Here is a 12443-nt window from a genome sequence, read left to right as displayed (position 1 = left end):
TCTCAAACAAACATCACCAAAATAGATTATCTGATTATACTATATTTTCAGGACTAAAGGGACACAGCTAAGATATAGAATAAATGGAATTGCTCTTCAAGGGGACATCATAGATATACAGGTAGAATTGACTGTCTTTAGATTAGATTAGATTAGATTAGATTACTTACAGTGTGGAAACAGGCCCTTCGGCCCAACAAGTCCACACCGCCCCGCCGAAGCGTAACCCACCCATACCCCTACCCCTACATCTACATCTACCCCTTACCTAACACTACGGGCAATTTAGCATGGCCAATTCACTTGACCTGCACATTTTTTGGACTGTGGGAGGATAACCGGAGCACCCGGAGGAAACCCACGCAGACACGGGGAGAACGTGCAAACTCCACACAGTCTGTCGCCTGAGGTGGGAATTGAACCCGGGTCTCTGGCGCTGTGAGGCAGCAGTGCTAACCACTGTGCCATGTTATGACTATGACTGGAAACATTCAATAGATTGGGGGCACTGGTCAAGAGAAAAACATGATCAACAGTTCAGGTTGGAGATCACCAATGAAAGATCACCAACCTGAAACACTGACTATTTCTCTCAGATGCTGGTTGATCAATTAATATTCCTAGCATTTTCTATTTTTATTTCAAACTTTCAAAATCAGCAATACTTTGCTTTTGACTCTGACCCATTGCTGTTTATGGAATCTTGGGATATGGTTGTTACAGCAAAGGCCACGCTACCTCACACAAAAAAAACCTTTATATAATTCTGCAGCGAATATCTCACCTCCTGACACTTCAAAGCCTATCCACCAACTGCAAGACACACGTCAGGAATGTGACAGAATACTGCCCACTTGCCTGGATGAGCACAGTCCCAGCAACACAAGAAGCTTGACACCACCTAGAACAAAGTAGCCTGCTCGCTGACACCATATCCACAAATATTCACTCCCTCCACTACTGACACTCATTAACCATGTGTACCATCCATAAGATGTAATGCAGAAATTCACCAAGACTCCTTAGTCTTCCAAATTCACGATCACTTCCATCTAAAGATACAAGGGCAGCAAGGTACATGGGAATACCACCATCTGTAAGTTCCCCTCCAAATCGCTTACAATCCTGGCTTGGAAACATACCACCATTCCTTCATCGTCACTGGGTCAAAACCATGGAATTTCCCTCCCTGGGGTCATTTTGGGTCAACCCACAGTAGGTGGAGTGCAGGGGTTCAAGAAGCCAGCTCACCATCACCTTCTGAAAGACAACTAGGTTTGGGCAATAAATGGTGGATCAGCCAGAGGTGTCCATATATGCCATTAAAGAACAAAAACCTGATTCCAACGAATGTTATCAGCATTGTGTGCCTTTATGAGTTGGTTTGAGAGTTTGCTCTGGCCCGCTGCTCTGACAGTGAGACAGCTGCAGTGTGTGTGTGTGTATGTGTGTGTGTATGGAGCTATCTGTCTGTGTGTCTCCCCCTACCTGGGGAATTGCTCCATCAGCAGCTTCAGGCCCTGTCTGTTGGGCCGCAGCCTCTCCAGGTAGCGGCTGATCTGACCGTACTGCGCCCGGCTCAGGATCATCCCGGGATGCGCCCACGCTCTCGGCGAGCAGCACCAGGCCACAGAAGCGATCCGGAGACTGACAGTCCACACTCCACCACCCCCCCCGCAACAGCAACCGCCGCCTTTCCCGCCGCCGAAAACGAATCTCCAGCCCCGGCAACAGCAACGCCAACACTGATTGGCTGGTGAGCCACTCTCCCCTCTCCCCCGCGGGCCAGGGACCGGGGAGAGAGGAAAGACCGGATTGGTCAATAACCAGGAAGTGCCAGGGAGACGGGGACCTAGAGAGAAAGAGTAGGTTAGAGAGTGTGAGACAGATGGAGAGAATAGGAATGGGTGAATAGAATGAGAGTGGGAGTGATAGAGAGAGTGGGATAGAAGGAGTGTGGGAGGGATTAAAAGAGAGTGAGAGGGACATTGAGAATGGGATAGAAAGAGAGTCAGAGAGAGAAAAAGCATTTTCATTAATCTGAACCATAAAACAGCAATGAAACCATAATCTTATTTTTGAACTGACCTCTGGTTTCTTCCCTGCAGAAACTGTTTAACAACTAATCACAATTAAACAGAATATAATTTAATTCTTCAGCTGTGTAATCAACTCATAATAATTAATTATTGAACAATAATGCAATCCTATAATCCCCACCTTGAGGTTTAAAAATACCGTAGCATTCAATTTCTCATCTAGTTACACCTTATTAATTCACCATATTCACCCAAATGAAGTTTACAAATCATAAAGCCCTGAATAAAACCTGAGGGCACTCATATTCAATAATTGTTTATAATCCTTCTTTGGCCTGATGTAAAACACCAAATTCTACTTGTCCTATAGTTCCTCCCTGTACCCATCTTTTGTATATTCCTTATCTTGCAACACAAATTCCTTTAACTTTATTCCATTCTCTGTACACTTGAATTAAGTTTAAATTCAGTTATTATAAAACTCACTTCTCTCGGAGGCATGTGTTAATGCATTGATAATTTAAACATTTCTCCTTCTACTGACCAATCATGCCATTCTCATGTAGCTAAACATGTTGGAAATCTGTTTTTCAGTGTCATGCATTTTCACCTGTTTGTCCCTTTATATGTTGTGATGCACTAGTCTGACTACAACTGCAAATTTGCATCAGAATTCCAATATCTTGTCAATCTTTCTGGACTTCACATAATCATATTGAAAGATGTGTGGGAGAATCAAAATTTTTGTTTACCTCCCATCAATATGACGATCAGTCCATCAACTGCAGTTCAGTTCTCTTAAGAAATTACTTCAAGGATACAAGAGAAAATAATCAAACTACTGATCTAATTCTCACTTTACTGACCTTCATTAAATTTCTGTAGATACCAAATCATGCAAATAATACTGAATCTGAATTTTTTTATAACGTGTTTTCCCTCAAATCTATTTCCTATCCTTCTCTCACTCATAATGAAGGTTACACATTCCACTAATTACTATCTTTTCTCATTCAAATACATTGAAGGAACCTCACTTCTGCTATAACAGCATTTTTATTTCTCCAGGAATCAAATATTCCATCCATTTTCAGGCATTAACATGGCCCATTCATTTATCCCTTTGACAATCATAATTGCTTTTGTCTTTATCACAACTCTTTGGATCTAAACTAGTTTAAAACAGAAGCTGGATTTCTTTACAGCTCCACTAACTCTTACCCTATACTATAAATGAACATTTAATTCTTAGGAGAATTATTGAAACTTTTTAAATATTATTAAGTTCTATAGTATTCCAAAGAATAAGAGCTGCCAATATCTTGTCATTTTTGTTGACCCTTCTTTCCTCAGGTTCATAAATTCCCGTGTTTCCGAGTGGTGTAATCTGCAAAAATTTCACACCTATTAAAATCTCAATTTCATTCCATCACTCCAGGTAATCAACAATGATAATAAAAATGATTATTTTTTATTATGTATTCACTGCAAATCCTCCCACTCAACAACATTCCATATCTATTTCAGAAAAACTTCAATTCACAAACCAATAGTATGTCAGAACATCCATTTAAAAGAAATTACTGTATGCATGTTGCTTATTCTTTCACGTTTTCATTTTTAAAAAATTCAACCAACAGTGTTGTTGGTCAACAATATGTTTCATTTATTTCTCTTCAAATTGTAACTTTCTTCCTTGATACTCAGAAACCCACAAGCTGCCCAGACTGTATATATCAAAAATTAAAAGTTCCATCTATTCTTTTAACAGAAATAAACTCGCTTTCACCTTTGGCTGCATAGAAGAGCAACTCACATCAACTTCAATTCTTAAATTTCCAAAATAATTATATCCAGCCTTTTTTTAAATAAAATTTCAATTTATCAAAGAAAGAAACATTTACAGTTGTGGGGAATTGCACAACTAATTTACAAACACTTTAAACCACAAAAGATAAATAATAAATCTGAATCAGTTAAACTCAACTTTTTTTTTTGAAAATGCAAAGCCTGCAGTCCAAATGATCTCAACATTGTTATAAACTTCTTTAAAGTTAAAGAATGCCTTCTCATGTTTTTATTGCAAAGCCCATCTATTGAAAGAAATTTAACTTGACTCAGAACCAAATCAATTAGTTCAGATTTTAAACGAGGAGGAATTTTTAACTCAGACAATGGAACCAAGGCTTTTCTCCTCTTGAACAAATAATACATCTTTTCAAAATTCCATGCTTTTAATAATCATTTGTTTTCCAGATTGTTTTTTTTATCAGCTACGACTTTTAAATCAACCAGGCAAGTAGTGCAAGAGCCTCCTGAAATGATTTCGCTCACAAATCTGTTTTCCACTTTAGAGACTGATGAGGGCGATGGCCCCTCAGGAGAGTACACTGAACTAAGTCAGTATCACAGGTCACGCAACACCAGATCATAGTCCAACAGGTTTATTTGGAAGCATTAATTTTTGGAGTGCTGCTCCTTCATCAGGTGAAGGAGCAGCACTCTGAAAGCTTGTGCTTCCAAATAAACCTGTTGGTCTATAACCTGCTGTAGTGTGATTTTAACATTGTCCACCCAGTCCAACACCAGCACCTGCACATAATAAGTCAGTATTGGCACCACAGGTGATGCAGCAGTACTTGAGGGGAGGTAAAAGAATGAAAGATTAGGACTGATCGGGGATTATTTAGTTAGACTGGCATATCTGCCAACCATAAATGTGACTCCAGGATAGTATGTTGCCTCTTTGAAACCAGAGTCAAGGACAGCATCAGGACATCTTTCGAGCCAGAGCGTGCAGCCAAACGTAGTGGGTTATGTTTGCACCAATGACTTGGATAGGAAGGGTAATGAGTTCCTGAAAGCAGATTTATGGAGGAGATTCAAAAGCAGGCTGTCCAAAGCAGTTTTTAAAAAATATTCATTCACTGGATTTGGCCATCACTGGCTGGCCAGCATTCTTGTTGCCCATGCCAGTTGCCCTATAGAAGATGTCAGTGAACTGCCTTCTTGACCCACTATAGTCCATGTGCAATGGGTTGACCCACAATGCTGTTAGTGAGAGAGTTCCAGGATTTTGATGCAGCAACAATGAAAGAACAGTGATATATGTCCAAGTCAGGATGGTGAGTGGCTTTGAGGACAACGTGCAGGTGCAGCACTCCCATTTATCTGCTGTCCTTGTCCTTCTAAATGGAAGTGGTCATGGGTTTGGAGGTTGCAGTCTAAGGACCCTTGGCAAACTTTTGCTGTGAATCATGTAGGTAGTAAACACTGCTGCTGAGTTTTGGTGATGGAGGGAGTGAATACTTGTGGATATGGTGCCAATTAAGCAGGCTGCTTTGTCCTGGAAGGTGTCAAGCTTCTTCAGTGTTGTTGGAGCTGCATTCATCCAGGCACATTCACGACTTTGCCTTGTAGATGTTGGATAGGCTTTGAGTGAGTTTTTCGCCACAAGATTCTGAGCAACTGACCTGCTCTTGTCGCCACTGCAATTATATGGTAAGTCCAATTGAGTTTCTGTTCAATAATAACCAAAAGGACTTTGAGAGTGGGCAATTCAGTGATGGCAGCACCATTGAATGTCAAGGGACATTCTTATTGGAGATAGTCATTGCCTGGCATTTTTATGGCACAGGTGTTATTTGCCATTTATCAGCCTAAGCTTAGATATTGTCCAGACTTGTTGCATTTGAATATGGATTGCTTTAGTATCTGAAGAGTCACAAATAGTGCTGAGATTGTGCAATCATTAGCGAACATCCCCACTTCTGACCTTATGATAGAGGGAAGATCATTGATGAAGCAGCTGAAGATAGTTGGACCAAGGAAACTACCCTGAGCAACTCCTGCAGAGATGTCCTGGAGCTGACATGATTGACCTCCAACAACCACAACCACCTTCCTATGTGCCAGGTATGACTTCAATCAGCAGAGAGTTTGCCCCAATACCCATTGATTCCAGTTTGCTCAGGCTCCTTGATGTCACCCTTAGTCGAATGCAGCCTTGATGTCACCCTTAGTCGAATGCAGCCTTGATGTCAAGGGGTGTCACTCCAATCTCACCTCAACTAATTCCAGAATTAGTCCCATTTCCATGTGTAAATAAGCATAGAAACAGGATTGAGTATGTAGTTCGAAATCTGGTGTAGGATGGAAGGCATCAGATATATGAGGCCTTGGGACTGGTTCTATGCCCAGCGGATGGATGGAGACAGAAATGAGGCATGCATCCTCACAGAAAGATTTGCTTGGGTTTATATTTGTTCAACACAAGAATGGGTGCCTCAGAGAGAGCTCAGATTTATTGGAAACGAAACTAATCAAAGGAAAAATGCAGACAAAGTAATGGCATGTATCAAATAGGATCAAAATAGACTATACGGTTGAATTACAGGCACTGTATCTGCCACAGCATTTGCAAAATCATTGTTGATTTGAATTAACAAATTGAAGTACATGGATATAATTTCATTGTCATTTGAGTTGTGGCTACAGGGTAACTGAGGTTAGGAACTGAATACAAAAGGACATTCTCAATTTAAGATGGACAGATAAAAAGGAAAATGAGGTGGAGTCATACTCTTAATAAAGGATGACATTGGTAAATTAGTAAGAGAGGATCACTATTGATGGATCAAGGTTAGAATCAGTTTGGGTGGATCTAAGAAATAGCAAAGGAAAATAAAAATTAGTGGGAATTGTGTGTAGAACTCTAAGTTGTCATACTAATGTTAGACATTCTAGAATTCAGGAAATTAGAAATATGTGTAACATGGATAACAATAATAATGGATAACCTCAATTTGCTTATTGGATGTGTTAACCAGCAGTGATGCTGTCGAGAATTTCTTCCTGGACTGTATGTGAGATAGACTTCTGGAACAGTCTGTTGAGGATCCAGCAAGGGGTTGGGCTATTTTTTATTTGATGTTGTATCATAAGAAAGAGCTAATTAATAGTCTTGCTGCAAAGGAGCTTTTGGGAAACAGTGATTATTAAACTTTGATAGACTTTTACATGGAGTTTGAATGCGATGTGATTCATTCTGAAACTCAGGTCTTAAAACTGAGCAAAAGAAACAAAGAGGGTATGAGGGGAAAGTTGGCTAGTGTGGACTGGAAAACACACTAAAAGATTTGATGTTCAAGTTGCAATGGCTAATATTTCAAGAAAGATTATAAGGTTTCCAATAAATATATATTCCTTCAATGCACAAACACCCAAAAGGAAAGGTGAGTCAACAATACTTAAAGAAAGATTAGATCAAAGGAAGTGCCATATAAGAATACCAGAAATAGTGGTTATCTTAAGAATTGGGAGCTATTTATGACCCTCTAAAGGAAGGGCAAGAGATTGATAAAGCACAGTAAAAGAGCTAATGAATGTAAGCTGGCAAGAACTTACAAGTATAATGTAAAAGCTCCTACTGATATGTGGCCAGAAAAGGATTAGCAAGGATAAATGTGGATCCATTATCGTTGGGAAATGGAATATTTATAATGGAGAATGAAGACATTACAAAGAAACTAAACAGTCAGTTTGCATTTGTCTTCATGCAAGAAGATACAGAGTATCTCTCACAAATACTCAGTGGCCAGTGGGCCTGTGTAACAAAAAGGGCTAAGGAGCAGAAAATAGGGTAGGAAAAAGGTATTTTCCCCTTGTGGCTTCTCTTTCATACAATATGATCATGTCTGATACTTTATCTCAAAGACATACTCTGACTTTTACCCCATTCTCCTTGGCACCTTTAATATCTGGAAATCTATTTATTTCTTTTTAAATATATTCAGTGACCTGGCCTTTGCTTACTACGATAGAGATTTCCGCAGAATAACTGCCCTCTGAGTGAAAACATTTCTCCTCAGCTCAGTCCGAAATGATCTACTCAGTATCCTGACAATGTGACCCCTTTTCCGACTACCAGAAAGGGTCTATCATCCTGGAATTCAGTCCAACTGGCCCTGACAGAATTTTATGTATTTCAATGAGATTGTCTCTCAATCTTCTAAACTCCAGGGAATGCTGATCCGTTGACCTAATTTCTCCTCATATGACAAGTCTGCTCTTCCAGGAATTAGCCTTATGTACCTTCACTGAACTCTCTCTGTGGAAATGTATCTTTTCTTAGATAAGGAGACCAAACTGTACATGATGTTCCAGCTGTGGTCTCACCAAGGCAATATATAATTGCAATAAGGCTTCCTTGCTCCTGTACTTGAATTCTCTTGCAATAAAGGCCAACATACCATTTGCATTCCTAGCTGGTTGTTACACTTGCATGCTTGTTTTCAGTGACTGGTGTGCAAGGGCAACCAATTCTCCTCTTACTTCAACATTTTCTCATCTGTCACAGTTTAACCATAAATCTGCCATTCTGTTTCTCCTAAATTCACACTTATCCACATTATACCACATCTGCCTTATATTTACCTTCTCACTCAACTTATCTAAATTCCCTTGAAGTGTCTTCATGATGATCTTCCCACTCACAATTCCTTTCGTTTATACGTCTTCAGCAAATTTGAAGCCATTATATTTGATTCCCTTATCCAAATCATTGATAATTATTGTGAATATCCATGTCCCAACACTGATCTCTGTTGTATCCTACTAGAGACTGTTTTTCATTCCGAAAAAAAAACATTTATTTCTACTTTCTGTTTCCTGTCTGCTAACCAGTTCTCAATCCATTCCAATATGTTACATCCAATTCCATGTATTTTGATTTTGCACACTCTTGTTAAACTGTTTTTGAAAATCCAAATACATTATATCCACTGTTCTCATTAACCGATTTTACTTATGTCCTTAGAAAAACTACCAGGACTTTTGTCAACCAAGACTTAAGTTCTATAATCGATGAAAGGAGCAGGAAAGGTGAGGACCCTTAGACAGGCTGTCAGCATCATCGAGGAAAACAGGAGAGGTGAGGCAGAACAGATAAACTAACGAGAGAGTTGTGTGGGACTCAGCAGAAGCAATGAGGTTAAAAGGAGCAACAAGAGTGGAGGGGTCCCAGAAGCAGATAGGACCATGGTGATCTGTGTGAGACTCAGGGGTGGGAGCAGTAAGAGTAGAGAGATCTCAGAAGCAGACAGTATAGCAGGATTCTGTGTGGGACTCAGGATTTGCAGCTGTGAGGTTAAAAGGAGCAGTGAGAGTGGAGAGATCCCAGAAGCAGATAGGATGGTGGAAGAGCTACTTCAATGAAATCAAATGGGATGTCACGTGAGAGCAGGAGATTAAGTGCTGGATATTTCTATTTTGTTTGTTGTTTAAGACCAAAAATACAACTTAAATAGTTACATAGATAATTAATACTTTAGAAATTCAAAAATAAATTAAAGTTGTGGTTCTGAGTGTTCATCTGCCATGAACAAAAATGAGTTCTTTTTTCCAATTTATATTTAAATAGATATAAGGGTAAAATAAAGCCTTCATTTGCACATCCTGCATGATGTGGGAAATCCTCAGTGTTCCTGGTAGTCTGGATAACCATGTGTGTAGAAGGTGCCAGGGGTGAGAGTCACTCAAGCTCTGGGTTTTTAGAACTTGAGAATCAATTGTGGACAGTGTGGGGCATTCATGAGGGTGAAAGGTTTGTGGTTAACATGTTTGTGAATAACACAGTCAATGGCAAATGGGACTAGATTAAATTAGGATATCTGGTCAGCATGGATGAGTTAGACCAAAGAGTCTGTTTCTGTGCTGTACATCTCTATGACTCTATGACCCACAGATTAAGGACATGCAGGCAGAGTGAAACTGGGTGGTCACCAGACAGAAGAAGAGGACCAGACAGGTAGTGAGGAAATCCCATAAGCACATCTTGCTTGTAACCTAATTTTCAGCCTTCAAAAACAAGAAAGAATTACAGTTCCTGTGTAGAGGCAAGCCAGAACTGAGGACCTGACACTATAGGTTGTCCAGTTACTCAGTGGGAGGGAGTAAACAGGTGTTTCTATGACAGTAGATGTGTTTCCAGGATGGTCTGTTGTCCCCTGGGTGTGCCAAGGTCATGAATTTCATAGAAAGGCTGTAGGGCTTTCTGAAGGGGCAGGGTAATCAGCTCGAGATCATGATCCATTTTGGGTCCAACAACATAGGAAGAAAGAGAAATAATGTCTTGCAAATAGACTATAGACAATTAGGTCGGAAATTGAAAAACAGGACTTTTCATCCAAAACAATCTTCGCATTATTCCCAGTGGAATGCACTAGTGAGTATAGGAATAGAAGAAAGGTGACGTGGTGGCTCAGTAGTTAGCACTGCTGCTTCTAAGTGCCAAGAATCCAGGTTTAATTTAGGTGCCTGTTTGTGTGGAGTTTTCACATCCTCCCTGTGTCTGTGTGGGTTTCCTTCGAGTACTTCAGTTTCCTCCCTCAGTCCAGAGATGTACAGACTGGGTAGATTGGCCATGCTAAATTGCCCATAGTGTCCGGGGATGTGCAGTTTAGGTGGGTTTAACCATTGGAAGTGCAGGTTACACAGATAGGGTAGGGGAGTGGTCTTGGTGGGTTGCTTTTCAGAGGTCTGTGTGGACTCAGTGGGTCAAGCGGCCTGCTTCCACACTGTAGGGACTCAATGGTTGCATGGCTGGAGAGATGGTGCAGGAGGAAGGCTTTAGATTCCTGAGGCTTCACGACTACTTCTGGGGCAGGTGGGATCTGCGCAACCTGGAAAGAATGTATTTGAACTGCAATGGGACCAACACTGTAATGCAGGGAGATTTGCTGCTGGAGATAGATTTAAATTGATTGGCAGTGGGAATCTTAACAAGTAGTTCGAAACGGAGAGAATTTGGGATGGAATTGCAAAGTAACTATGAGCAAGTGAGTCTGGAAGGTAGAGGGAACATTAGGTAGATGGGAAAGTGAACTTAACAAGGCTAAATGGAATATATTTTAATGTAAGGAACCTAAGAACTAAGTCAATGAGGTGAGGTCACAGATCTGGCACATGGGATTATGACATCATAGCTATGACTGAAAGCTGGACAGGATCAGCAGCTCACTGTTCCTGACAAGGTAGCGAAAGAGTTTGAAGGGGATTGCAATATTGATCAAAGAATCAATTATAGCTGTGAGGAGGGATGATCTCTTCTAAGGATCATCAAATGAGGCCATATAGGTGGAAGTAAAAACCACAAAGTAATAAACCCTGTTAGGTATGTAACGTAGGTCCCAAAAATAGCCAGACAGAGATAGAGGATCAAACATGTACTCACATTTCAGAGAAGTGTTAGAATAACAAGACAGTAATAAAGGAGCAACTACCTGCAAATAAAACTTTGACAGAACAGTGGTAGGCATTCGTAGAATGCAGAACAATGCAGCACAAGAACAGACCCTTTAGCCACCATATCTGTGCCAACCATGAAGCTGTTCTGAACTAATTCCATCTGTCTGCACATTGTTTGTATCCCTCTATTCTCTGCATGTTCATGTGTTTGCCTAAATGTCTCTTAAACTTTGCAAACATACTTGATTATACTACCTTCCAGGTGCATGTTCCAGGCACCTACTAATTTCTGTGTAAAAAGTGTTTGTTGCACTTCTCCTTTAAACTTTCTCCCTCTCACCTTAAACCTACACTCCCTAGGATTTGACATATCCATCCGAGAAAGTGACTCGGAATACCCACTCTATCCATGCCACTCATAGCTTTATATAATTCTACTAGATCGCCCCTTAGCCTCCAAAGCTGTAAGGAAATCCAAGTGTATCCAAACTCTCCTTATAGGTACTATAATCCAGGCAATGTCCTGACAAACCTCTCCTGCATCATTTCCTAAGCTTCCACATCCTTCCTGTATTATGATGACCCAAGTTGTATGCAGTATTCCAAGTGTAGCCTTACCAAAGTCTTGTACAGATGCAACATGACCTGCCACCTATTATACTGTGTGCCCCACTGACAAAGGCAGTCATGCCATATGCCTTCCTTACCAGCATATCCACTTGCGATGCCACTTTCAGGGAACTGTGGACTTGGACTGCAGGATCCCTCTCTATTTCAAACTCGTAAGGGTCTGGCCAGTTACAGTGTATTTCCCTCTTGTATTTGATCTTTTGAAATACGTTTGTCTGGATAAAGTTCCAACTGCCATTTTTCATCCAACTTCCCAACTGATCTATACCATGCTGCATCCGTTCATATCCTTCCTCACTGTGCACATAAATTCCCTTCTTTGTCCTTGAGTGGACCTACTCTTTCCCTAGTTATCCTCTTGATCTTAATATATCTATAAAAGGCCATGCATTCTCCTTAATCCAACTTGCCAAAGATATTTGATGACCTTTTTAGCCCTTCTAATTTTAAAAAAAAATTCTTTCCTGCTTCCTTGATATGCCTCAAGGGCCTTGTTTGATTTCTGTTTCCTAAACCTTCCTTTCTCTT

The 12443-nt window shown here is 40.4% G+C and overlaps 1 protein-coding gene across 4 annotated transcripts in view; it reads right to left on the bottom strand.

Moving 5' to 3' along the window:
- Positions 1-12443, bottom strand: part of cdin1 (CDAN1 interacting nuclease 1) — a 211600-nt gene that overhangs the window by 162189 nt on the left and 36968 nt on the right. Inside the window, exon 1 of one of the 4 annotated variants that reach the window (XM_072569046.1) lies at positions 1489-1791. The exons of 1 other annotated variant lie outside the window; for it this stretch is intronic. In XM_072569046.1, coding sequence (XP_072425147.1) covers positions 1489-1589 — 101 coding nt within the window. In that variant the 5' untranslated portion in view covers positions 1590-1791. Of the gene's footprint in view, positions 1-1488; positions 1792-12443 lie in introns of those variants that run through there. 2 more of the 4 variants (XM_072569045.1, XM_072569044.1) reach the window with 2 other exon arrangements.

The sequence above is a fragment of the Chiloscyllium punctatum genome, chromosome 4, assembly GCF_047496795.1.
Source record: "Chiloscyllium punctatum isolate Juve2018m chromosome 4, sChiPun1.3, whole genome shotgun sequence".
Taxonomy (NCBI): domain Eukaryota; kingdom Metazoa; phylum Chordata; class Chondrichthyes; order Orectolobiformes; family Hemiscylliidae; genus Chiloscyllium; species Chiloscyllium punctatum.
The sequence above is the reverse complement of the archived record's forward strand: the minus strand, read 5'-3'. Positions and strand labels throughout refer to the sequence as shown.